Raw genomic sequence first — 25,971 nt, 5'->3', positions numbered from 1 at the left:
CTGGGACTACAGGCATGTGCCACCATGCCCGGCTAATTTTTCCATATATATATTAGGTAGCCAATTAATTTCTTTGTATTTATAGTAGAAACAGGGTCTCGCTCTTGCTCAGGCTTGTTTTGAACTCCTGACCTCGAGCAATCCGCCTGCCTCGGCCTCTCAGAGTGTTAGGATTACAGGCATGAGCCACTGAGCCTGGCCACCTTCACCTTCTTTAAACAGTCTCCAAGCCTACTGGTCTCAGTCTCCCTAAAGAAAAGAAAGAGGCCGGGCACGGTGGCTCACGCCTGTAATCCCAGCACTCTGGGAGGCCAAGGTGAGTGGATTGTTTGAGCTCAGGAGTTCGAGACCAGCCTGAGCAAGAGCAAGACCCCATCTTTACTAAAAATGCAAAGAAATTAATTGGCCAACTAAAAATACATAGAAAAAATTAGCTGGGCATGGTGGTGCATGACTGTAGTCCCAGCTACTCGGGAGGCTGAGGCAGAAGTATCGCTTGAGCCCAGGAGTTTGAGGTTTCTGTGAGCTAGGCTGACACCACCACGGCACTCTAGCCAGGGCAACAAAAGTGAGACTCTGTCTCAAAAAAAAGGAAGGAGGGAGGGAGGGAGGGAGGGAGGGAGGGAGGGAGGGAGGGAGGGAGGAAGGAAGGAAGGAAGGAAGGAAGGAAGGAAGGAAGGAAGGAAGGAAGGAAGGAAGGAAGGAAGGAAAAGAGAAAAGCCCTAGTAGCTAAAGGAATGCATCCATAGAGAGCAACATAAAACAAATGCTCAGGTTAATTGCTGAAAAGCAAACACCCTCAAACGTCCGGTCTGCATGCCTGAGGGCAGCCCCTTCCCTGCAGCCCCACAGCGGCTCTGCAGTCTCAAATCTCTTTTTCTCTGCATGGCTTTGTCACCCAGGTGTGCAGCCCTCCACGCCACACCCTGGCTTTGCAGACATTTCTTCTAATCCAGAGGCTTCCACTCCATCTTCGAGTGATTCATCTCTTTTGAAGAAAGTGGGTCATTTGTCCAAGGGAACTTCCTTCTGGTGGGATTTTGCCGATTGCATTCCCACGCCCTCTGGTAACACTGTCTGTCCTCTGCGTTCCCTGCTCATGGGTACATGGGTTTAGAGGCTTTGCGGATTTGGGTTTGACTTGTGGGCCAGAGTGCTTTTGGAGTGGTGGCGTTTTCCTGGCCCGGAGGCGCAGGGCGTCTGTCTCCTGTGCCGTGGGAAGGGAGCCGCTGGGGTCAAGCTCATCCACATCCCCAACGCACCAGGGCGTGGGCCCGCAGCATGCTGGTTCTTACTCACCTGCCAGAGCACTCGAGTAGCAGAGGCTGCCTCCCGCGTGCTGTGTGCTTGCCCAGCGGTGCTGTTTGATAGGAAAGACAGCACGTGCTCCAGCCTTTCCCTAGAGTTACCAACATGCAAGAGAGTGGGTTCCCCAGCACCCATCAGAGGCAATGGATTTGTGTCTGTATTAAGAATGTGCAGGCCAGTCAGGTGCCGGTGGCTCACGCCTGTAATCCTAGCACCCTGGGAGGCCGAGGCAGGCGGATTGCTCAAGGTCAGGAGTTCAAAACCAGCCTGAGCAAGAGCGAGACCCCCGTCTCTACTATAAATAGAAAGAAATTAATTGGCCAACTAATATATATAGAAAAAATTAGCCGGGCATGGTGGCACATGCCCTGTAGTCCCAGCTACTCGGGAGGCTGAGGCAGTAGGATCGCTTGAGCCCAGGAGTTTGAGGTTGCTGTGAGCTAGGCTGACGCCACGGCACTCACTCTGGCCTGGGCAACAAAGCAAGACTCTGTCTCAAAAAAAAAAAAAAAAAAAAAAGAATGTGCAGGCCGGCCGGGCACGGTGGCTCACGCCTGTAACCCTAACACTCTGGGAGGCCGAGGCAGGAGGATCGTTTGAGCTCAGGAGTTCCAGACCAGCCTGAGGGCAAGAGCGAGACCCCCATCTCTACAGAAAATAGAAGAATTAACCAGGTTTAGTGACGAGTGCCTGTAATCCCAGCTACTAGGGAGGGTGAGCCAAGAGGATCACTTGAGGCCAGGAGTTTGAGCTACATAGTGAGACCCCCCATCTCTACAAAAAGTAGAAATATTAGCTGGGCGAGGTGGCTCATGCCTGTAGTCCCAGCTCCTGGGGAGGCTGAGGCAGGACGATCCCTTGAGCCCAAGAGTTTGAGGTTGCTGTGAGCTAGGCTGATGCCACAGCACTCTAGCCTGGGCAACAGAGTGAGACTCTGTCTCAAAAAAAAAAAAATAAATAAATAAAATAAAATAAAAAGACAAAAAGTAGAAAAATTAGCTGGGTGAGATGGTGTACACCTGTATTCCCAGCTTCTCGGGAGGCTGAGGTGGGAGGATTGCTTGAGCCCAGGAGTTTAAGGTCGCAGTGAGCTGTGATGAGGCCACTACCCACTAGCCTGGGTGATAGAATAAGACCCTACCTCAAAAAAAATATATTACTAAATCTCCATCCTGGAGTTATTTTGGTTTTCTGTGTGACAAACAGGCAGCACCCACAAAACTCCTCTGCCAAATACTAAATACAACAACTGTCTCAAAGAACTCAAGTGACTGAGATGCCAGCTTAACTCGTCACTTTAATGACCCAACACCATCCTCAGTGGAAGGAACGAGTGACAAATGAGCCATGGCTTTTTGGTCTGGGGTATTTTTTTTTTTTTTTTTTTTGAGACAGAGTCTCGCTTGTTGCCCAGGCTAGAGTGAGTGCCGTGGCGTCAGCCTAGCTCACAGCAACCTCAAACTCCTGGGCTCAAGCGATCCTCCTGCCTCAGCCTCCCGAGTAGTTGGGACTACAGGCACGCACCACCATGCCCCAGCTAATTTTTTGTATATATACTTTTAGTTGGTCAATTAATTTCTTTCTATTTTTAGTAGAGCTGGGGTCTCGCTCAGGCTGGTTTCGAACTCCTGACCTCGAGCAATCCGCCCGCTTCGGCCTCCCAGAGTGCTAGGATTACAGGCGTGAGCCACCGTGCCCAGCCGGCGTTTTCTTTAAAGATGAAGAAAGTGGCCAGGCGTGGTGGCTCACGCCTGTAATCCTGGCACTCTGGGAAGCTGAGGCGGGCGGATTGCTCGAGGTCAGGAGTTCCAAACCAGCCTGAGCAAGAGCCAGACCCCGTCTCTACTATAAATAGAAAGAAATTAATTGGCCAACTAATATATATATAGAAAAAATTAGCCAGGCATGGTGGTGCATGCCTGTAGTCCCAGCCACTTGAGAGGCTGAGGCAGAAGAATTGCTTGAACCCAGGAGGTTGAGGTTGCTGTGAGCTAGGCTGACGCCATGGCACTCACTCTAGCCTGAGCAACAAAGTGAGACTCTGTCTCAAAAAAAAAAAAAAAAAAAAAAAAAAAAAGATGAACAAAGTGAGCCTGTCACTTCAAGAACAGCAATGACTGCATTTGTTGCTGATAATAAGGTTGAGATTTTGAGCAAAAACTGGGATTTGGGCAAACCTGTGTCCACCACTATGAATTGACATACTTTACTAAGTATGATATTCCTCATACTTAATAATTTTTCTGGTGAGATTTTTGTTTTTTTTTTGGTGAGACTCTGTCTCACTTGGTTGCCGGGGGCTAGAGTAAGTGCCATGGCGTCACCCTAGCTCACAGCAACCTCAAACTCCTGGGCTCAAGCCATCCTCCTGCCTCAGCCTCCTGAGTAGCTGGGACTACAGGCATGCACTGCCATGCCCGGCTAATTTTTTGTATACATAGTTTTAGTTGGTCAATTAATTTCTTTCTATTTATAGTAGAGATGGGGTCTCGCTCTTGCTCAGGTTGACTTCGAACTCCTGACCTTAAGCGATCCACCCACCTTGGCCTCCCAGAATGCTAGTTTCTGGTGAAATTGATGGTTATATTAATGACTGTAATTTTTTTGAGATTGTATAATGAAATGTGTTAACATTTACAAGCTCTGCATAACAAAAGAACCAATATTTTGGCCCAGCACGGTGGCTCACACCTATAATCCTAGCACTCTGGGCTGCCAGAGGCAGGCGGATTGCTCGAGGTCAGGAGTTCGAAACCAGCCTGAGCAAAAGCGAGACCCTGTCTCTACTATAAATAGAAAGAAATTAATTGGCCAACTAATATATGTAGAAAAAATTAGCCGGGCATGGTGGCACATGCCTGTAGTCCCAGCTACTCAGGAGGCTGAGGCAGAAGGATTGCTTGAGCCCAGGAGATTGAGGCTGCTGTGAGGTAGGCTGACACCACAGCACTCACTCTAGCCTGGGCAACAAAGTGAGACCCTGTCTCAAAAAAAAAAAGAAAGAAAAAAGAAAAGAAAAAGAAATTAATTGACCAACGAAAAATTTATAGAAGAATTAGCCGGGCATGGTGGCACATGCCTGTAGTCCCAGCTACTCGGGAGGCTGAGGCAGGAGGATCGCTTGAGCCCAGGAGTTTGAGGTTGCTGTGAGCTAGGCTGACGCCATGGCACACATTCTAGCCTGGCCAACAAAGCGAGACTCTGTCTCAAAAAAATAAATAAATAAAATAAAATAAATAAATAAATGTAAAATATTGTAAACTGAAACATTTTAAAAATATTTAAAAGTGGCTGGGACTACAGGCATGCACCACCATGCCTGGCTAATTTTTTCTCTATATATTAGTTGGCCAATTAATTTCTGTCTATTTATAGTAGAGATGGGGTCTTGCTCTTGCTCAGGCTGGTTTCAAACTTCTGACCTCGAGCAATCCGCCTGCCTCGGCCTCCCAGAGTGCTGGGATTACAGGCGTGAGCCACCGCACCCGGTCCTATTAATTTCTTTCTATTTTTTGGTAGAGATAGGGGTCTCGCTCTTGCTCAGGCTGGTCTCGAACTCCTGACCTTGAGCGATCTTCCCGACTCAGCCTCCCAGAGTGCTAGGATTAGAGGCATGAGCTACCACACCCGGACTAAATTTATTTTTATATTTTTAGAGACAGGATCTCATTCTGTCTTCCAGGTTAACGTACAGAGGTGTCACCATAGCTCACTGTAATCTCGAACTCCTGGGCTCAAGCGATCCTCCTGCCTGGGTTTCCCAAGTAGCTGGGACTACAGGTGCGCACCACCATGACTGGCTAATTTTTTATTCGTTTTTTTTTTTTTAGAGGTAGAATCTCTCTCAGATGTTGCCCACACTTGCCTCAGACTCCTGGCCTCAAGTGATCCTTCTGTATTGGCCTCCCAAAGTGCTGGGATTACAAGCTTGAGCCACTACACCCAGCTAATTTCCTTTGAGACAGAGTCTCGTTCCATTGCCCAGGTTAGAGTGCAGTGGCATCATCACAGCTCACTGAAACCTAAAACTCCTGGGCTCAAGCGAGCCTCCTGCCTCAGCCTCCCGAGTAGCTGGGACTACAGGTGTGTGCCATGATGCCTGGCTAATTTTTCTATTTTTTAGTAGAGGACTGGATCTCACACTTGGTCAGGCTGGTCTTGAACTTCTGAGCTCAAGTAATCCTCCCACCTCGGCCTCCCAGAGTGCTAGGATTACAGGCGTGAGCTAGCGTGCCTGGCCAAGAAGCAATTTTTTGTGGCATTTAAAATTGGTAGATGGGCCGGGCGTGGTGGCTCACCCCTGTAATCCTAGCACTCTGGGAGGCAGAGGTGGGCGGACTGCTTGAGGTCAGGAGTTCGAAACCAGCCTGAGCAAGAGCAAGACCCTGCCTCTACTATAAAATAGAAAGAAATTAATTGGCCAACTAAAATATATAGAAAAAATTAGCCGGGCATGGTGGCGTATGCCTGTAGTCCCAGCTACTGGGGAGGCTGAGGCAGGAGGATGGCTTGAGCCCAGGAATTTGAGGTTGCTGTGAGCTAGGCTGACGACACGGCACTCACTCTAGCCTGGGCAACAAAGTGAGACTCTGTCTCAAAAAAAAAAAAAATAGAAATAAAATAAAATTGGTAGATGGAGGTGGCGGGGCGTGGCGGGGCATGGCGGCTCATGCCTGTAATCCCAGTGTGTTGGGAGGCCAAGGCAGGAGGATTGCTCAAGGCCAGGAGTCTGAGGCTGCAGTGAGCTATGATCACGCCACTGCACTCCAGCCTGAGTGACAGAGCAATATCCTGTCTCTAAAAAAAAAAAAAAACCACAAAAACAAACATGCAAAAGAAAACTTGGTCAGGCACAGTGGCTCACATATGTAATTCTAGCACTTTTGGAGGCAAAGGGAGGAGGATCTCTTGAGCCCAGGAGTTGGAGGTTGCTGTGAGCTAGGCTGACGCCACGGCACTCTAGCCTGGGCAACAAAGCAAGACTCTGTGCCCCCCCAAAAACAAAAACAAAACCCAGAAGAGAGATTCATAAAGTGAGCTTAAGAGCCTAGGGACAGGCTTGCTTGAACGTGGAGCTCTGTCTGTGCAGGTGGGTTGGAGGGGTCAGAGACCCGGGTGGGGTGGTGGCCAGACACGCTGGGTGGGGGCTGTGTACGGAGCACAGAGCCAGGGCAGGGCAGCGGTGACCTCCAATTGGCAGCCTGACCCCAAACGGAAACCTGGATGGCGCCCCGCCTGGGCTGGTGTCCTCTTCCCTTCCCGGAGGTCCTCAGGCACACTTTCCCTCTTCCAGCTCCCCTCCCCCGCTGCCCCACTCTGCCGGGGAGCCTCTGCTGACCTGTCCACCTCCCTGTCCTTCCTTTGCCCCTGCCCACTCCGACCTGTCTGTCCTTTCCTGAGATCAGGAAGTGGGAGCAGGAGGGAAGGAAGGGACCGTGTCCCGGCAAGTTCTCTGGCCCTGCACTGGCTGCGGGCCCACATCCCACCGCTGGCCTGGCAGCTGACAGGGCCACCAGGCACTTCCGTCCCATTTTGCAGGGGAGGACGCCGAGAACAGGACAGGGAAGGCTGGGCGCGGTGGCTCACGCCTGTCATCCTAGCTCTCTGGGAGGCTGAGGCAGGCAGATTGCTCGAGGTCAGGAGTTTGAGACCAGCCTGAGCAAGAGCGAGACCCCGTCTCTACTATAAATAGAAAGAAATTAATTGGTCAACTAATATATATAGAAAAAATTAGCCAGGCATGGTGGCACATGCCTGTAGTCCCAGCTACTCGGGAGGCTGAGGCAGGAGGATCGCTTGAGCGCAGGAGATTGAGGTTGCTGTGAGCTAGGCTGATGCCAGGGCACTCACTCTAGCCTGGGCAACAAAGTGAGACTCTGTCTCAAAAAAAAAAAAAAAAAAAAAAAAAAAAAAGACAGGGATAGTGCCCACTGAGCCAGGGCAGCACCCTCAGGCCTCCCGGCAGGAAGGAAACACCAGGCTCATGGCCAAGCACAGAAGATGCCTTTATTGGTGCACATGTGTGAAGGACAAGATGGGCTGGTATGGAGAGGACATCGAAGGTGACTGTCTTTCTCCTCTTCCTGCTCAATGGGTCAGCCTCACCCCTTCCCAAGTAGGGGCTACGGCTCCAGACTCAATGCCCACAGCCCAGGGCAGGGGCAGGTCCTGAGCTAGGTCACAGGTTCACCTCTGGGGCCAACAGTAGAGGCAGTGGTGGGGCCCGGCGTCCGGGGACCAGTGGGCCCTCAGGGCAGCACCCAGCAATCCTCTGTGGGCGACACCCCAACCCGCATCCGTCTCGGCAGAACGGCTAAGGCACGGTGGCTGGGCTATGTCCTGTTGCAGGAGGACAGAGCTGTGCTGGGGACCTTCCCTGACCCTCTGGGGGACACATGGCGGACAGAGCACAGCTACTTTTTCCGCCGGTGGGTCCGGGAACCACTGCTGCAGTTGTCGGGGGCTGGGGTGGCCTGTTGGCAGGCAGCCCCCAAGTCCTTCTTGGGGGCTTGCCTCTGCTTCTCCGTCCTGGCCGGTGGGGAAGACCGGGAGGACCAGGGGGCCGGCAGGGCCTGCACGACTCGGACGGCACCCACAGCCAGGAGCAGCCCCCAGAGCAGGGTGGGAGCCTCCAGGGGCGACAGCTGGGTCCGCACCCAGTGCAGGGCCCCGGCCAAGGTGCTGTTGGATCTGCGGGCCCGGGGTGGGCTCTTGTCCTGTGGGGACGATATTGAGGGAGGCCCACAGGGATCACCGCTGTGGCAGGGGTCACCCCTTCCTGCCACCTCCCGCATCCTGACTGATGATACCCCCTCACCTGCAGTCCAAACTGCCTGAGCAGCGTCTCCAGCGTGGGGTCCCCCAGGGACACAGGCGGGAAGAATTCCTCCACCCACTGTCGCCGCCACCACCGTCTGCAACAGGACTGGATGTTTAGTGGGGGGCCAGAGCCCAGGCCCCAGCACCCCACCTGGCGCCCCGGCCTTACCCCTGCTCCCCGGGCTGGGAGAACCAGTATTTGTAGCGCTGGGCCCGAATGTAGGTGGGCGGCTGCTCATGGAAGGGGTACCTGGCCACGTGGCTCTGCAGGAGGCGGATCACTGTGGCAGGGGGAGGGGCTCAGCATGGCCAACCCCAGCCCCATGCCCCCCCCCCTGCTATCCCTCCCCCACGCCTCACCTGGCTCTTTGCCCTGCAGCAGGCGCAAGACCAGGCTGGTGAACCAGGGGCTGTGTGTGTGGGGGCCCAGGGCCGCAAACCACATCTGCCAGTCGAGGCGTGGCTGGTGAGGCGCCACGACCGGGGGCGACCGGCTCACGTTCCCGGGCTTGTACATGAACTCGATTTCCTGCCAGGCGCAGCCACAGTCAGCTGGGCCAGCTTGACCCGGCCCCGCCAGCTCCCACCCCGGGGGGGAGGACTTACCGTCCAGCGGTGCCCGTCATAGCTGCCCTCCAGCACCACCTCAGGCCGCCCACCCAGGCCGGTCATCCGGCGGAAGAGGCCGTAGGAGTTGGCCAGCTGCAGGTGCTCCACGGCGCCAAACAGGCGGTGGGCCCCGGTCCAGAGGCGCCCGTGGGTCCCCGGCTCCACGTAGGAGTACGGCACCTGGAGGCAGGTGGGCAGAGGCTCAGGGCTGCTGCTGCAGCCCCCACCCAAGCTCGCTGACCCCAGCACTACCCACCAGGCTGATCACAAACAGGGACACCGTGGCAGCACCAAGGACGGACAGCTGGACTGCAGCACTGAGCTTCCGAAGCCATCCCCGCACCTGGGTCCACCTGGGGCAGGGACCCAGGTGTGGTCAGGCCCACCTTGCACACCTCTCTCCCTCCCCCCTTCCCGGGCCATGTACCTCCAGATGGCAGCCAGCAGCTCCCAGGCGAGGGAGGCCACACCCAGCCACACCGTGGGCAGGGTCACTGTCTTTAGCCACTGGGAGAACTGGTGGAAGGTGAAGGCTGCGGAGGAGGGGGTGTGAGAAGGGGTGGTCCGGCCCCTCCCTTCTGGCCCCCAGGCTGGTACTCACTGGTTTTGGAGTGGATGGTGCGTTGCGGCCAGTCGATCTCCAGGCCAAAGCAGTACACAGTGCCGTAGGCCAGCAGACCGTATACGGCCAGCTCCAGCATCAGGGCCAGCGAGGCCAGCAGGGCCTTGGGCCAGGCTGTGGAGCAGGGCAGTAGTGGGTTTGCAGAGAGTCCGCAGCCAGGACGCTGGGATGGAGCCAGGGTGGGGGTCACGTGGGGGGTACTGGGGGGACGAAGACACCCTGGGAGGGCATGGGGCTGAGGATGGCTGGCTGCCCAGGACAGGCTGAAACTCACAGGTGGGCATCTTCTTGCGGTGGCCATGGCCAGGCTGAGCAGCCAGGTGCTGGTCGTCCAGGAGGGAGGTGGTGAGCACCAGCGTCAGCAGGTTGAAGAAGTTATAGTTGCCAGTGAGGATGATCAGGACTTGCAACAGCACCTGGGGAGGACCTGCACTCGGCGCTCAGGCCACCCACCCCGGGCCCTGCTGCCCAGAGACGGTCGTCCTCCAACCCCTCTGCCCACCAGGCCTTCCTGATAGCAGTTGCCACCTGTTCCCAGTGAGACACACTGTGCAGGGCTGAACAAGGCCACTCCCCGTCTGTCTGACGGCCGAGGGTCCACACACCTGGGAGTAAAAGGCAGCCAAGCGCAGGCGGCGAATGGGGGCGAAGAACAGAGGGGGCACGGCGATCTCAATCAGGAAGGTGGCCACCACGCTGAGCTTGTGCAGCCAGACAGGCAGGTGGTGGGCCAGCCAGGCGGCGGGCGTGGGCAGGCACTGCGTCTCGTAGTGGTAGGTGAGGGCTGCAGGTGACGGGCAGGTGGTCAGCGCTGGGCACAGCCCCCAGACCACCCCAGGTCCAGGCCGGGACCCTCACCGGTGAGCCCCCACCATGCGGGGCAGCGGCTGGTCAGCTTGACCACGCCTGAGGCGAACATGAGGCGGAACAGCAGCCAGCGCACGAGCCAGAAGGGGAGGGCTTCGTGGGGCAAGGCCCCTGCTGGCCCACCCTGGGAGGCCTGCTTGCCCTGTGGGGGCTGCCTCAGTGGGGCCACCAGCACAGCCAGGAAGCCAGTCTCCAGCAGCAGGGAGTCCCTGCAGGGAGAGGAAGTAGCACGAAGTCCCCTCCCCACCAGGGCTGCTTCCTTCAGAGGGTCCTCCCCTGAGAAGCAAACACCCCCAACCCTACCCACCTCCTGTGGCCCCACACCCAGCAGTCACTCACCACTGGAAGTAAAGGAACACCTGGCCCACCTGTAGGGAGACCGGCTGTTAGGGAGCAGGAGTGTGTGCCTGCAGAGCCAGGTAAGGCAGAGGCAGGGGGGTGGGCTGGGGGACTGCAGTGAGCTGGGGACAGGGGTCCCAATGGTGTGTGGGTGCAGCAGGCAGCCCCACTTGCCTGGCAGGCCGATAGGTAGGCGGCCCAGAGCAGCAGGTAGACGAGCGGGTGGCGCAGCGGGCGCAGCAGCAAGGCACCCAGCGCCAGCAGCGCACCCAGCAGGCTCAGCAGCTCCAGGCCCTGCGCAGTGTCCAGACCCAGCCGCGGGGCTTCCCACAGCAGCGTGGGCGTCTCCCACAGCTGCTGCCAGCGCCCCTTGCCCTGCGGCCGCAGCGTCCTCCGTGCAGGTAGGATGCCCTCCGGGCCATAGAGCCCTGTGGGAGGGCACGTCAGCGCCAGGCCCTGGACACCCCCAGCCTAGGTCAGGGCATACGGCCCTTCCAGGATGTCTGCCCAGGTCAGAACCTGTTGACACCCCGTCTCTGGGCCAGAAGGCCAGTCCAGCTTCCTAGGTTGGGACCTCCCACGTGGGAGCCCGTCTCCTGTTGGCCCGCCAGGTCTGGGGAAGCCCCGCCCCCGCCCAGGTGAGACCCGAGCCCTGCGGGAAACGCACCATTGCACGCGTCCCACCCCACCCCGCGGGACCCAGCCACCGCCCCCGGCCTCGAGCGTCAGGCCTGGACCCCACTGCCCCCGCGACGGCGTGAGCGCGGGGCGCAGACAGGACGCGGGTTCCCACGCACGCTGGGGGGTGCCCCGCCCTGGGCGCCCTCACCCGGGATCTGCGTGTATAGGGAAGCAAAGGCGAACATGTAGACGGCGGCCACGCCCTGGAGGAAGAGCTGCCGCGGGAGCCTGGAGCCCGCCATGTCCGCTACGCGGCCGGCTGGAGCAGAGCCCACGAGTCCAGCGGTCCCGCCCGCGGCCGCCCAAGCCCCGCCCCCAGGCGCCCAAGCCCCGCCCACGGCCGCCCAAGCCCCGCCCATGGAAGCTACAATCCCCGTGGGTCCCGCCTCCAGCAGCTCCAAGCCCAGCCCACAGCAGCCCAAGCCCCGCCCACGGCCGCCCAAGCCCCGGCCCTGGCCGCCCAAGCCCCGCCCATGGCAGCTCCAAGCCCCGCGGGTCCCGCCTCCAGCAGCTCCAAGCCCAGCCCCCGCCAGCCCAAGCCCCGCCCTCGGCAGCCCAAGTCCCGCCTATCCGCGGTAGGCCAAAGTCCCACCCCTCCAAACCCACGCACCGCCCGCCGGGCCCCTCCCACGGCAGGCCAAGTCCCGCCCTTCCGGTCCCCCTCCAGTGCGCCCTGTGGCCTTTCCGGTGTGTTCCTGCAGAGAGGCACCGAGGTCCTGTTCTCAGGGCCTTGGCTCGTGTTACGTCATAGATATGCGCGTGTCGCTGCTTTGAGTACTTTCCTGGGCGGGAACAGCAAAATGGCGCCAGAACTAGTGGCGGGTTGAGTACACCGTATTCCTCGGAAGCCGGTCCTGCGGCCCTCTTGCCGCCCGGCCCCTCCCGGACATGGAGGACGTGGAGGCGCGCTTCGCCCACCTCTTGCAGCCCATCCGCGACCTCACCAAGAACTGGGAGGTGGACGTGGCGGCCCAGCTGGGCGAGTATCTGGAGGAGGTGAGGGCGGCGGGAATGGTGCAGGGCGGGCGCTCTGGGCCCGGAGCTGCGAGCGGTTCCGCCACCTCCTCGCCTGTGGCCATCTGGCCCTCTGGCAGCGCTCGTCCTCAGACTCGCTTCTTTTCTGATTCCACCCTGCCTCCCAGAATCTCTCGCTGGGTTGGCCCGGAGCTGTCATTGCACGTCTCTAGCCGTTAGTGATCCGTGAAATCGATTTAGTGGGTGGTGATCAGCATTTGTCTCTAATGGAATAGACTAGAAACTGTTACCATCTTTGTTTCAGTTATAGTGTGCATGTTTGTGTGTTTGAAAGCTCTGGATTACCACGTAAGAGGGATTTCTTATCTGGGGTGTTCAAACCAGTTTCAAGCTACTGCCGTGTCTCATCCTGTCAGCACTTAGTCTTCCATATTTGACAGCTCTGCTTAGACCTCTGTTAAGGAGCTGTCTACTCCATCTCTGCCCTTCATTTTCACTCCTCAGCCCAGTGCAGTCTGGCTTCCACTGCACTTAAATGTCTCTTGTCTTGATCAACAGTGACCTCATCCTACTGAATCCAAGGTACAATAGTGTCATCTTTTTCAACTCAGCAGCATTTACTGGATTGGCCACTCTCTCCTTTTTGAAACAATGGTAGTATGATTTTCTTCCTATTCCACTACCTACTTTTTCTGTCCTAACCAGTCTCTAAGTGTTGAGTTCCTCAGGAGGGGGCCTGGGTCATCTTCTGACACATTTCCCCCTAAACAATCTCACTTATTTTCATAATGTAAAATATCGCACATATGAGGACAACTCTCAGGTTTATACCTCCATCTGAGGTCTTTCCTCTGAATCTACTTTTACATATCTAGCTGCTTTCTTGACATTCACTAGGATGTCACACAAATATCTCAGATTTAACATGTTTAAAGGGGAGCTCTTTGTTTTTCTGCTCAAACCCTAGTCTTCCTCATCTCTGTCGACCAAAGGCGAAAGCTAAGTGCTGCCATAGTGAAGCTCCACATTCCACACCCTGTTCACCCATGAATTCCATCAGTTATATACCAGAATATCACTTTAATTAATCTGTTCTCTGTTTCTTCCAAGCCACCATTGTCTCTGGCCTGGATTTATGTAAAACCTTCCTGTCTGGGCTCCCTACCCCTGTTTTTATTCCTGACCAATCCATGCTCCACCCAGCAGCAAGTGCGACTCTTAAAAAATTTAAAATCGGGCCACAGCACTGCCGTGCCTTAAACCTCTCAGTGGCTTCCCATTGTACTCAATAAAACCCAAACTTCTTCCTCTGAATCTGGCTTAGCTTCATGCTTTAGCTTCATCTTGGGCTATTCTCTACCATGTTCTTTTCTTTTTTTTTTTTTTTTTTGAGATAGGGTCTCATTCTCTTGCCCAGGCTGGAATGCAGTGGCAATCATAGCTCACTGTAACGTTGAACTCTTAGTCTCAAGTGATCCTCCTGCCTCAGCCTCCTGAGTAGCTAGGACTACAGGTGCATGCCACCATGCCTGGCTGATTTTTTTTTTTAACTTTTTGTAGAGATGTGGTCTTGCTGTGTTGCCCAGGTTTGTCCTAAACACCTGGCCTCAGGCAGTCCTCCTGCCTCAGCTTCCCAAAGTGCTGGGATTACAGGTGTGAGCCATCACATCTGGCCACTACCTTATTCTTTTGAACCAGTCAATCTTCAGCACCCCAAGCTTGTTCTGAGCAGAGGTTACATACTTTCTTCTCACACTAGGGAACGTATATGTGTGTGTGTATTAATATAAGAGAGGTAATGTCTTACCGTGTTGCCCAGGCTGGTCTCAAACTCCTGGGCTTAAGCAGTTCTCCCACTTTAGCCTCCCAAGTAGCTAGGATTGTAGGCATGTGCCATTGTGCTCAGCTTCAGAATATTATTTTATGACTAAGTCCTTTTCATCCTTTAGGTCTTAGTTTAGATGTCTGCTGACCACCCTGTCTAAAGTAATTCCCTCTGTCTTAGCACTTTATGTACATTAGAATGTTTATTGCAAACTATTCTTCAACTTATTTACTTGTTTGTGGTCTGTCTCCACCCTAGAATGTAAATTCTGTAAGGGCACGGACTGCATTTATGCTCTCTTCCCTGTGCTTAGAGTGCCCAGTACACGGGGAGGGGGGTGCAGAATGATTGCTCACATAAAGGCAGTTAAGTTAGCAGAGACAGGACACTCATGTTTGTTAAATGAGCCAGTCATCTGATTACTGACCTTCTCTGCTCTGATGCACAATCTGCCAAGAAAATGAAGAGAATTGGGCTGGGTGGAGTGCCTCTGTATTCAGGTTTCCAGATTAATTTAACCCATTAACTGCCATATGACTTATATTTAACTCATGCTAGTTTTGACCCCAGGACCTCGTGAAGCAAATCTGGTCACAACCTGCAGTGGGTTGGTGAACATCTTACTTGTGAATGTTTTTGTTGTTACATTAATATTGACAAATTAATTCTGAAAATGTGGCTTAAATGAATACAAGTCAATAAATTTCGACTTTCATTAAATGTTTCATTAAATTAGAAAGGATTTTTTTTTTTTTTTTTTTTTTTTAAGACAGAGTCTCACTTCTGTTGCCTGGGCTAGAGTGCCATGGTGTCAGCTTTAGCTCACAGCAACCTCAAACTCCTGGGCTCAAGTGATCCTCCTTCCTCAGCCTCCTGAGTAGCTGGGACTACATGCATGCACCACCATGCCCGGCTAATATTTTCTATTTATATTAGTTGGCCAATTAATTTCTTCCTATTTATAGGAGAGACGGGGTTTCGCTGTTACTCAGGCTGGTTTCGAACTCCTGAACTTGAGCAATCCACCTGCCTCGGCCTTCTAGAGTGCTAGGATTACAGGCGTCAGCCACCGCGCCTGGCCCTGGATTGTTTTGTTTTTGAAGTTTTTATTCTATTTTCCTAATAAAACACTGTGGCCCCAAGGAAGACATTTTTTTTTCTAGTGTGGCAATCAATGTGTTAAGCAGGGTCCCTGGAGACACCTGGTAAATCCACTTCCTGGCTCTGTGTGTAGGCTCATGTGTCTAGCTTTCCAGACCTCTACCCGCTGAAGTCCTGGCTTCTAGTTTTGTCTTTTCCCTCCTTTCTTTTTTTTTTTTTTTTTTTTGGAAACAGAGTCTCGCTTTGTTACCCCTGGTAGAGTGCAGTGGTACATCCGTAGCTCACTGCAACCTCAAACTCCTGGGCTCAAGCCTCAGCTTCCCAAGTAGTTAGGACTACAGGTGTGTGCCAACACTCCTGGCCAATTTTTTTTATTTTTTATTTATTTTTATTTATTTATTTATTTATTTTTTATTTTTATTTTTTTAGAGATGAGGCCTTGCTTGCTATGTTGCTCAGGCTGGTCTCGAACTCTTGGCCTCAAGTGATCCTCCTACTTTGGCCTCCCGAACTGCTGGGATTACAGGCGCGAGCCACTGTGCCTGGCCAACTGCCTACTTCAAACATCACTTGGATGTCTTAACCGAGATTCATATCGAACATGTCCACACTGAACTCTAGATAACCCCCCAACCTACCCTCCCAGAAACCCCAGGTTCTGAGCTCCTTCCCTCCTCTCACCTCCCCTGCTCAACCTGAGTCCTGTCCCCTGCCAACTCCATGCTCCTCTACACAGCGACCACCGCTCTGGCCCAGCCTCCCCCTTGCCTGGACCCCTGTGCTGCTGGTTCTTCCTGCCCTTCATGCCCCTCCCATGTTCTCTTCATGCAACTGGGCTGAGGGTCACTAAAGGGAAGGGGGCCCCCTTCACATTCCCATCGTTCAGGCCAAGGCCTTCAATCCTGAACACTCCGCACAGTTCCTCACACTTCAAAGACTCATGTGCCTTTTCTCTCTCCCCCATTCAGTGACCTGACAGACTCCCTTTATCCTTAAAGAACTAATGGAAGGGGCTCCCCTTGACAATGTCCTCCCAGGCCCTCCTCCTCCTTTGTGCTACTGTGGTGCCTAAAGTCTTGCCTCTTCCCAGCACCCTACACTTTGGCCATGTTTGCACAGTACTCATTTTCCTAAGTAGTTGTGTCCTGTCTCTGCAACCTGCCTCTTTGTGAGCATTCATCTCCTAAAATGCTGCCCCCTTCATCTGTCTGGGGAGCTTCCCTGTGTTTTCCAGGCTTAGCTCTGACATCACTGCTTCACTTGTTCACTGGGTATGTACCGGACACCAGCGTCGGGCACTGGGCTCGAGGCTGGAGTTACCCTAATGCTGCTCACAGTCCCCCTTAAGGGAGGAGGGACTTGAAAACAGTGCGACAAGGTCACACTACTGGGGTGGCAGGGCGGCCCTGGGCACTGAGGCAGGCTCTGCAGGAGAATTGATACTGGGGACAGTCGGGTGGGGGCAGGTGTTCCAGGCAGACAGAAAAGCAAAACGGAAGCATTAAGAAAAACACGTAGGCCTTCAAAGTGTCGTTTGCTGACAGGAGAAGGGCCCACTTTGTGGGGAAGATCTTGGGTGGAGTATGGAGAGAAAATGTTGGTGGACATTTGGATGTCTCTGTGGAGATGCTCGGTGGGTGGCTGCAGGCGCAGCCCTGGAGCTTAGAGAGAGCTCGTCTGGGCATGGGCTTTTGATCATTGGCAACTTGGGCACAGGAGGGACGAGTGCGTGTGGCGGGGGGTGTGCCATGGGCAGAGGAGAAGGCTGAGGGTAGAGCCTGGAACTTTGGTGTTTAAAGGGTGACAGAGGAGCTGGGGCTCAGGGAGGCCGAGGGCTTGCAGAGGAAGGGTAATGACCTACTCAGAACTGTTTCCTGAGTTCTCTGCTTGAAGGATGGAGACCCGGCATTTTTTTATATTTTTCTCTTCTCTCTTTTTTTTTTTTTTTTTTTTTGAGACAGAGTCTCACTCTGTTTTGCCTGGGCTAGAGTGCTGTGGCGTCAGCCTAGCTCACAGCAACCTCAAACTCCTGGGCTTAAGTGATCCTTCTGCCTCAGCCTCCCAAGTAGCTGGGACTACTAGCACACACCACTGTGCCCAGCTAATTTTTTTTTCCCTATATATTTTTATTTGGCCAATTAATTTCTTTCTATTTTTAGTAGAGACGGGGGTCTCGCTCTTGCTCAGGCTGGTTTCAAACTCGTGACCTTGGGTGATCCGCCCGCCTCGGCCTCCCAGAGTGCTAGGATTACAGGCATGAGCCACCACACCTGGCCGAGACCCAGCATTCTGGCTGTGTCTTCCCCACTCTTGAGGTTCCCTTTGCTTCTGTCGGAGTGAGGAGGGGTCTTCCTGCTGGAGTCTGTCAGTTGGCCCTGAGGGGGCAGGTGCAGCACAGAGCGTTTCCGGTGCCTTCTGAAGGGAGCTGGTGTGCGGCTTTGGCTATTTGTGGATGGTGTGCTCTGGGGGCCTTTTTCTTCCCAAACACAGGAAGATTTTTGTTGCAGGAAGTGCAGGGGGGAGGTCACAGACACCTGTCTCTCCCTTCAGAACAATCCAGGTACCACTGTTGAGCCAGAGCTGGACCTGTCTGAGGGGCTGCTCTGGGGTGACCAGGCCAGAGGCCTGGAGGAGGCAGGTGGTGGGTGGCTGTCCTGGAAAAAGTGAGTGCAGACTGGGCCTCAGCATCCCCTTGCCCTGGTGGTGTTTCTTGCAGCTGGACCAGATCTGCATTTCTTTTGACGAAGGCAAAACCACGATGAACTTCATTGAGGCAGCGTTGCTGATCCAGGGCTCGGCCTGCGTCTACAGTAAGAAGGTGGGCCCCGCCTGGCCAGGGGTCTTGGAGTTTGGTGGGGCAGGTGGCAGAGCTCACGCCCCGCCTCTGACCTGCCTTGCCAGCACCTTGGGCCTCGCGCCTGAAGTCTCGACACCTCTTAACGCCAAAGGACAGTTTCTGACTCACAGTGGCATGGCCAGGCAGAGAGGGTCTCGTGTGCTGGTGGGCTCTGTTGTCCCGACCAATGATGCCTGGTGTGCACCCCTTGCAGCAGCCCGGGGTGGCACATGCACATCCCACCCTTCCTCTGCCCCTCCTTGTGAGTGCTTCACTGTCAGCACCTCGGGAACCCCTGCCCCTCACCCTGTGGTGGGACCACCGTTCTGTGGAGGCGTGGGCAAGAAGCAGGTGAAAGGAAGGGGTCTGTCAGGAGCAGTGGTGGCTATCACAGACTCGCAGGGGCTCCTGTAGATGGGGTGGCACTGGCCAGGGCTTGGCGGGGAGGAGCTCTCGTGGGGGTGCTGGCAGGAGTGTGGACAGAGGAGCAGCAGGGACGCAGGCCCTGGTGGCACGGTCGCTGGGCATAGGAGTCCTGGTCTGCAGGGCCTGAAGGCCCAGGACTGTGGGGCCTGCCTTGGGCATCACGTTGAGAAGGCCACGCTTGCCGCTGTGTGGACTGCAGGGGGCAGAGGGGAGTAGTAGGTAGTCCCCGCTGGTAGAGTGCTTCTCATGAGACTACTAGTTTAATTTGGGAATTATTTTTAGTGGCAAAATTGGCAGGACTCGTTCTGGAGGCTTGGAAGCTTCGCAGTGTATGGCGACATCTGATTGGGGAGGCTTTGGGGGAGGGTCGTGGGCCCTGGCGGGTTTCCGTGCCCTCATTGCCTGCCCTGATCACCAGGTGGAGTACCTCTACTCACTCGTCTACCAGGCTCTCGACTTCATCTCTGGCAGGAGGTGAGCGCTGGGGGTGGGAGCTGGAGCTGAGGCCATCCTTGAGCCTCTGCCTCCGCCTACGGGCGGCCCCTGCGGCCTCCTGGGATGCCCATGGATGTACGCACTTCTCTCTCAGGCGGGCCAAGCAGCTCTCTGCGGCGCAGGAAGACAGGGCCAATGGGGATGCCAGCTCAGGGGCTCCCCTGGAGGCGGAGGATGAGGTGAGGTTTCCTGGGCGTTGGCCCTGCCCCTGTGTGCTTGCCTGGGCCCCTCCCCGTGAGCTCCCCTGCCTCCCCGCAGTTGCTGTCACTAGATGACTTCCCGGACTCGCGGGCCAACGTGGATCTGAAGAATGACCTGGCACCCAATGTGAGTGTCCCAGCCCCTTTACCTCGGGTGGGGCTGGCACTTCCCCTGGTAGGTGTCAGAAGGTGGTATTGCTCCTTGTGGGTTCTCCTCCTGGAGTCTGAGGGATTTTTGCTCACCTACCCTCGGCCTCCACGCAGGAGGTCCTCACCGTCCCCCTCCTGCCCATGGCCCTGGTGGCCCCTGATGAAATGGAGAAGAACAACTACCCCCTGTACAGGTAGGGCTTGAGCCCACCAAGGGAGGGAGGCCTGCCTGGGAAGGGTCTCTACAGTAGGTGTGTCTCCGCCAGCACAGCCATCAGGGCGAGGTCCTGGCCAGTCGGAAGGATTTCAGGATGAATACGTGCACCCCCCACCCCAGAGGGGCCTTCATGTTGGAGCCGGTGGGCACGTCCCCCGTGGAGCCCATGGGCATGTCCCCCATGCCAAGGAGCCAGCAGGGTGAGGGCTTGGATGCAGGCCTTGGTGGGGAGGAAGGAGGAGAGGGTCTTCTGCAGGGGGCTCTGTAGGGTGCCCCGAGCTCGCCAGCTCTGGTCTTGGGGGTTCCCTCTCCCCAGGTGCCTACTCTGCTCTATGGAGGTCATAGGTTGGCGGGGACTTATCCCCCTCACCAGTCCTTGCTGTACCTCGATTGTATGTTGACAAGGCCACCCCAGTACCGGGGTCCGATGCCTGGCGGGGCCCCACTCTCTCTGGCCAGCTCAAGGCCGGGGGTCTGCTGGGTCTGCCCTCCTGCCGGCCCCTTGGAGGGGCTCTTGAGACAGCAGGTGGGAAAGCCTGGGGAGGGGCTGGGCTGTGGGCTGACCCTAATCCCTGTCTCTCCCAGATGCCGAGAGGCCTGAGGAGCAGCTGATGGAAGTGTCTATGTGCGGGAGTCCCGTTCCTGTGCCCGGCCTCTCCCATGAGCCCGGTGAGGAGAGCTCCCTGGCAGGCCTGGCTATAAGGGCACCGGGCAGGTCAAGCTCAGCGGACGGTGCTGCTCTCAGCTACTCCAACCTGCCTGCCTGCTTGCTTCCCCCAGGCCTGTGGTGTGGGGGCAGGGAGCGGCTGCACTCAGGCCCTGGCCTCGGCTGAACCTCTGTCCGTCTCGCTTCAGTGTCTGCCCTGATCGCCCTCCCAGGCCTCCTCTGTGGGCAGACATAGATGGCAGCATTTAAAGAGGAGCATTTGCAGAGAAATAGAATAAACCAGACAGAGCACACTAGTGTGATAAAAAGAGTGTGAGGCGCCCCTCTCAGTTCTCTGGGTTCGGAGGGAGAGGCCTATCGGGTCCCCTCGGTGTCAGCCCTGCTGCCGTCTGGTCCTCATGCTCCTTGGGGCTGACCAGGCTCTTGCTTCCTGCCCAGGCACCTCTCCAGAAGGCCCGATGCCCAGTGGCAGGGGTGAGGACGAGGACGCAGAGGAGGCGGGAGAGCTCCCTGAGGCCACAGCCCCCCAGTGTCCCCTGGAGCCTGAGGAGCCCAGGAGCCCACAGCAGGTGGGGCCCACACTGAGGCCTGCAGAGGCTGAGCTGTCAGCTGGGCGAGCCCTGGCTCTGGGCAGAGTTACCTTACACAGGAGGGACAGTGCTATGTCCTGTTGGTCTTTGCCCAGAAGTCAGACTGCCCTGCAGCCAGCCCTAGGCCTAGCCTTGCAGCGAGCGCTTTTGGCTGCAGCATCTGTGTCTCTCCTCTCCGGGCAGAGCTGCCGCTGCTCAGGGGTGTGCTGGCGTTCTAGGGTCTGAGCCCTGTGGAGCGCATGGCCACCTGGGATGGGAGCTGGTCTCCGAGGCTGCCTCTTCTGGGGTCAGGCTGGTAGGAGAGGTGGGTCTGGGGGCCTTTGCTACCTCACTCAACCCCCAGGGGTCAACTCTGTCCAACCTAGACCCAGCCTGATGCATACAGGAGAAAATGTTAACATTTCTTAATTCTGGTTGGTAAATAACATGAAAGTTTGCCATTCTACTTTTCTCTCATATTTTTAAAGGAAAAAAAGTACTCCCATGACTACTAATTTGTGTGTTTGTTCTGTGAACTGCTGCCCCCAAGAACTCCCTGCAGGGCTCTTGGCACTGACCCCGGGGCAGAGCTGCTGGGGTGCCCAGAGTCTTGGGTGGAGAAGGGGGAGGAAGGGGACCGTGGGCTGTTTCTTTGCAGAGTGCTGCCCTGCCCAGGAGGTACCTGCTGCGTGAACGAGAGGGGGCCCCAGAGCCTGTGTCCCGGCTGAAGGTAGGAGTGCTGGGGCCCTGCACCCCCTGGTGGGGAGGGGAGAGCAGACTGGAGGACCTCGGGTCTGCCCCTCATGCCTCTGTTCCTGCTGGCCTTTGGTGGTCCTAGCCTGTGGCCCTTCACGTTTGCAAGGCATCTTCTTCCTCCCAGAATCTCAAGTCCCCTCTCCCACAGCTCTGGGCTCCCTCTCTCGAATGTCCTCCTCTGTGACCCTGCATTAAGTGTGCTTGGCCCCCCTGGGCTGTCACCGCACTTGTGTCTGGACTTCGGGAGGGGAGAGTGTGCACCCCTCATCCTCTCACATCTGCTTGTCCTCTCTCAGGAGACTCCAGACCCCTGGCAGAGCCTGGACCCTTTCGACTCCCTGGACTCTAAGCCCTTCAAGAAAGGTAACTGGGTGGGGGACACCTCCACTCAGGCGCCCGTGGCTGGGTTCGCTAGGTTTGGGGTGGGTGGGCTCTGCGTCCTGACGCACGGCCACTCTGAGACCCCATCCCTGTTTGCCCCCAGGCAGGCCTTACTCTGTGCCCCCTGGTGTGGAGGTGGCTCCAGGACAGAAGCGCAAGAGGAAGGGTGCTGCCAAGCTGCAGGACTTCCACCAGTGGTACCTGGCTGCCTGTGAGTGCAGGTGGTGGGCTGTGGGGCACCCCAGACCCCTGGGAGCTGGGGCCAGGCCAGGGCCAGGGCCAGTGAAGGAGGATTGGCACCTTTTCCCCCAGTGCTGTGAGCAGCCCTTGGCCTGTGGGTAGGTCAGGGGCCCTGGCTCGGTTCCTGCTGACTGGGTTCTCTCACAGATGCTGACCATGCTGACCACAGGAGGTCCCGGCAAAAGGGCCCATCCTTTGCAGGTAAGCTAAGGCCCTATGTGCACTTTCTCAGGAAAGACAGTCTTACTCTCCCTTCCCCTATCCCAGCCCCCTGCCTGGGGTCACCCGAGGCTGTGGGTAGACTGGCGTGGACCTGGGCGGGGTACTCTCACGAGGTCTTTGCAGACATGGAGGTCCTGTACTGGGAGCATGTGCAGGAGCAGCTGAAAACCCTCCGGAAGCTGCAGAGGAGGGAGGCAAGTACCGATCACTAGGCTGTGGTGTGGGACCACATGGGGCTCCCGATGGGAGAGGGCAGTGCCCTTTACAGATGTCTCTCTGGACAGATGGGCAAGCAGTGGCTGCCGAGGGTTGAGGAGAGGCTGTGGCCTTCAGAGGAAGACCGCCTGGAGGATTCCCTGGAGGACCTGGGGGCAGCAGGTGGGTGCCTGCTGGGGGACTGGGTGGCGGGGTTCAGCACCTGCAGCCCGCTGACCAGCTCCCTGCGGGTGTCTCTCCTGCCTCTTAGCAGATGACTTTCTAGAGCCAGAGGAGTACGTGGAGCCTGAAGGGGCAAACCCCAGGGAGTCTGCTGCCGTGGGTAGGTCTGAGAGTGGGCCGCTGCCGGGGAGTGCTGAGGGGCCGCCGAGGATGAGAGGGAGGGGAGAGTGGCCCCACAGCTGCCGCAACTCATCTGCCCCTGCCCCAGATGCAGAGGCCATGCCGGAGTCCCTGAGCTATGAGGAGCTGGTTCGAAGGAATGTGGTAGGCCTCGGTCAGAGTGGGCGGGCAGTGGGGGGGGGCAGGACCCTGCACAGAAGGCAGCAGCTGCCACTGGTCCCCCCTAGGAGCTGTTCATCGCCACCTCCCAGAAGTTTGTGCAGGAGACAGAGCTGAGCCAGCGTGTCAGGGAGTGGGAGGACACTGTCCGGCCCCTGCTCCAGGAGCAGGTGAGGTAGTGCTGCCAAGAACTAGAGCCTCCTGTTGCCTGCCTCGGGTTTGTCCGGGGCCTGCCCGCAGCCGCAGCCAACGTGCCCCTCCCCTGTGCAGGAGCAGCACCTGCCCTTTGACATCCACACCTACGGGGACCAGGTGGTGTCACAGTTCCCACAGCTCAACGAGTGGTGTCCCTTTGCAAAGCTGGTGGCCGGCCAGCCTGCCTTCGAGGTGTGTCGCTCCATGTTGGCCTCCTTGCAGCTGGTGAGTGGCCTGGGGTATGTGGGAGGGGACCAGTTCCCAGACCCTTCTGATGGGGTGCCCCTGCAGGCCAACGACTACACGGTGGAGATTGCCCAGCAGCCGGGGCTGGAGACAGCCGTGGACACAATGTCCCTGAGACTGCTCACGCACCAGCGAGCCCACAAGCGCTTCCAGACCTATGCTGCCCCCTCCATGGCCCAGCCCTGAGTGGGGAACACCGAGGTGGGTGGGGTGGGGTGGGGTTGGGGGCCTGGGAGCCCCATCCCCCATGTGTCCTGAGCTGTGCCTCTGGCTCACTTGTGTTGCTTCCTGGCTGGCCCAGCCTAATAAAGTGGTGTTGCCATCCCACATTACCCCTAAAGAAACCCCTTATATCTGCTCTGTGTAACGACAGTGCTGCTTGGCCTCCATGGACTGCTGGTAGAGACACACACAGATGAAAACGCACCCCATTTAATGACAGCTTGTGGCAGCTCATGATAGCACGCTGCGGAAGGCAGCCATGTGCCGCTGCACACTGTCTACAATCTGCTCAGTTGACCTGCCCCGGCCATAGTAGTCAGTGAAGAGGCCATCTGGGTTGAGCAGGTAGATGGCGATGGAGTGGTCCACAATGTAGTCTTGGTCCTCGTCCTTGGGGCCTGCGCTGTAGTACACACGGTAGCTGCGGCTAGCCTGGGCAACCTGTTCAGTGGAGCCTGTCAGGCCCAGCAGCCTTGGGTGGAAGTCCTGCACGTATCGGGCCATGGCAGCAACATCATCCCGCTCAGGGTCCACAGTGATGAAGACAGGCTGCACTGGAGGCAGGCCTGGCTTGGCTTCCAGCTGCTGCACCACCTGCACCAGCTTCTCCAGCTCATCTGGGCAGATGTCGGGGCAGTGAGTGAAGCCAAAGTATATCAGCACCCACTGGCCCCGGAAGTCAGCCTTGCAGCGAGCCTGGCCTTGGTGGTCCAGCAGGCTGAAGTCACCCTGGCCTACAGCCGCCTGCCGCAGGGCCTCTGTTCGCCGTTGCTGCTGCCACTGCTCCTTTTCTGCCCTTGCTGCCAGCCAGGCTCCACCCAGTCCAGCCCCAAAGAGGGCTGTGACCAGAATCCTGGTTCTTAGCCGAGGGCCCTGGGGCTGGCCCTGCCCACTGGTCTCTGCAGGGCCCTGCCTTGATGAGAGCCAGGACTTCAAATGCAGGGCCTGGCTTCCTGGGGTCCCAGGGAGGACTCGGGACTTAAGCTGAGAGAGCCCATGGCAAGCCTTGGGCCCCCGAGCCAGTAGCAGCATGGACCTGGAAAAGAGCAAAAGTGTCAGGAGCCAGAGGGGAGGAGACAAGAAGGTGCCTGGGCTGCTCCTGTAACTGGAGACAAACTCACTATCTGAAAGACCACCCCCACCCTCAAGTTCACCACCTGTCTGCATGTGTTCACCTGAGCTCAGAACTGCCCCACCTCTGAAACCTCTAAACTACAGCTTAGGCAGCACCAATCACCCACCCCTGGCCACTATCCATGCCTGTCACTTGTCCCTTTTTAACCTGGGAACTTCAGCCTGTCTTAACCCACCCTGTCCTGCACCTGGGCAGCTGAGCTGCTTACTACAGAAGAGCATTCCAAGTGCATGCCTTGCCTGGATTCTTGAGCATGTGTATGTATTTGCAATAAACCCATTTCTTGAAAAGAGGTGGATAACTGGTTTGCAACCCCTGAAAAGTAACTGACTCCTCCAGCCCTTTCCTGACATCTCGGACTACTTCAACCTCGGCTCTCTGGCCACTCCCCACCCACCCAAGTTCAGCAGAGAACCAATGCTACCTATCCACGAGCTCGAACTCTGCCCCTTTCCTGGCAAAGACGGAAGATGTTTCTACTCCCCACAAAACCCCACCCTCTTTACATCCAACAGCACCAATCTTGGCTCACTGCGCACACCCTGCCCTTGCCTGATGACCTCCGTGCCTTTCCGGGGCCCCGGAAAGTTTGCTACCTGGAGGTCTCAGAACTCCCCCTCACCTGAGAGAACCCTCCCGAGGACCCCTTGTGGCCTCCACCCCCAGGCCGGACGGTTCCCCGGCTGCTGTGCCGTCTGAGCTCCGGCTTGTCGCTCCCTCTCTGGACCATTTCCAGACCACCTCGTGGTCACACTGGTCTGAGGACCGCCCGAAGCGACGCGCGAGACCCGAGCACCTTATAACTGTGCTAGCCGCCGAAGACAACCCGTGCATGCTTCGGGACACCTCCCTTCCCGGCGTCTCCCCAGACTCGACTCTCCGTCCGGCGCACCAGGTGGCAACGCGCCGCTGCCGGCCCCGCAGAGCCGAGCGCGTCCCAGGCGCGGGCTGTCCCCTCCCCTCAGACCCCGGGGTCCGCACCTCGCGGCGGGGGTAATGAGTCCGAGCAGCCCGCCCCGGAAGCAGCACCGGCCGCCCCGTGCTTCCGGGTCTCGCAGCAGCCCCGCCTCCCCCGCGCTGCACGCCGGGACCAAGGGATTCGCGCCGTCTCCACGACGCATGCGCCAACAGCGCCGCGCACGGGCGAAGGG

At 56.8% G+C, this 25,971-nt stretch overlaps 3 protein-coding genes across 6 annotated transcripts; 1 reads left to right on the top strand and 2 right to left on the bottom strand.

Annotated features, from left to right (window-relative positions):
- Positions 1-7,294: 7,294 nt before the first annotated feature.
- On the bottom strand, positions 7,295-11,557 carry LMF2 (lipase maturation factor 2). Of its 2 annotated transcripts, XM_012789525.3 has the most exons (14): positions 11,394-11,557; positions 10,739-10,992; positions 10,565-10,593; positions 10,217-10,434; positions 9,964-10,142; positions 9,633-9,774; positions 9,338-9,472; positions 9,164-9,269; positions 8,993-9,089; positions 8,734-8,916; positions 8,488-8,656; positions 8,297-8,408; positions 8,126-8,222; positions 7,295-8,024 (listed from the first exon to the last, which is right to left on the bottom strand). In XM_012789525.3, exons 1-14 carry the CDS (start codon positions 11,485-11,487, stop codon positions 7,722-7,724), a joined length of 2,118 nt encoding a protein of 705 aa, XP_012644979.2. In that variant the 5' UTR covers positions 11,488-11,557; the 3' UTR covers positions 7,295-7,721. The 2 variants fall into 2 exon arrangements, with proteins under 2 accessions (XP_012644979.2, XP_075862997.1); XM_076006882.1 differs by lacking the exon at positions 8,297-8,408.
- Positions 11,558-11,934: 377 nt separating this feature from the next.
- NCAPH2 (non-SMC condensin II complex subunit H2) lies at positions 11,935-23,807 on the top strand. 2 transcript variants are annotated; one of them, XM_012789520.3, is made up of 20 exons: positions 11,935-12,241; positions 17,863-17,964; positions 18,827-18,882; positions 18,998-19,082; positions 19,162-19,230; positions 19,368-19,447; positions 19,525-19,670; positions 20,056-20,139; positions 20,576-20,706; positions 21,365-21,436; positions 21,759-21,825; positions 21,947-22,054; positions 22,231-22,284; positions 22,429-22,499; positions 22,590-22,683; positions 22,775-22,843; positions 22,952-23,007; positions 23,091-23,192; positions 23,293-23,442; positions 23,509-23,807. In XM_012789520.3, exons 1-20 carry the CDS (start codon positions 12,134-12,136, stop codon positions 23,647-23,649), a joined length of 1,845 nt encoding a protein of 614 aa, XP_012644974.1. In that variant the 5' UTR covers positions 11,935-12,133; the 3' UTR covers positions 23,650-23,807. The 2 variants fall into 2 exon arrangements, with proteins under 2 accessions (XP_012644974.1, XP_012644973.1); XM_012789519.3 differs by having other exon boundaries at positions 22,772-22,843.
- Positions 23,808-23,879: 72 nt separating this feature from the next.
- Positions 23,880-25,911, bottom strand: SCO2 (synthesis of cytochrome C oxidase 2). Of its 2 annotated transcripts, XM_076006880.1 has the most exons (3): positions 25,769-25,790; positions 25,617-25,662; positions 23,880-24,721 (listed from the first exon to the last, which is right to left on the bottom strand). In XM_076006880.1, exons 2-3 carry the CDS (start codon positions 25,652-25,654, stop codon positions 23,917-23,919), a joined length of 843 nt encoding a protein of 280 aa, XP_075862995.1. In that variant the 5' UTR covers positions 25,655-25,662; positions 25,769-25,790; the 3' UTR covers positions 23,880-23,916. The 2 variants fall into 2 exon arrangements, with proteins under 2 accessions (XP_075862995.1, XP_012644976.2); XM_012789522.3 differs by lacking the exons at positions 25,617-25,662; positions 25,769-25,790 and adding an exon at positions 25,802-25,911.
- Between the last annotated feature and the right edge of the window lie 60 nt (positions 25,912-25,971).

Source organism: Microcebus murinus, chromosome 10, assembly GCF_040939455.1.
Source record: "Microcebus murinus isolate Inina chromosome 10, M.murinus_Inina_mat1.0, whole genome shotgun sequence".
NCBI lineage: Eukaryota > Metazoa > Chordata > Mammalia > Primates > Cheirogaleidae > Microcebus > Microcebus murinus.
The sequence above is the reverse complement of the archived record's forward strand: the minus strand, read 5'-3'. Positions and strand labels throughout refer to the sequence as shown.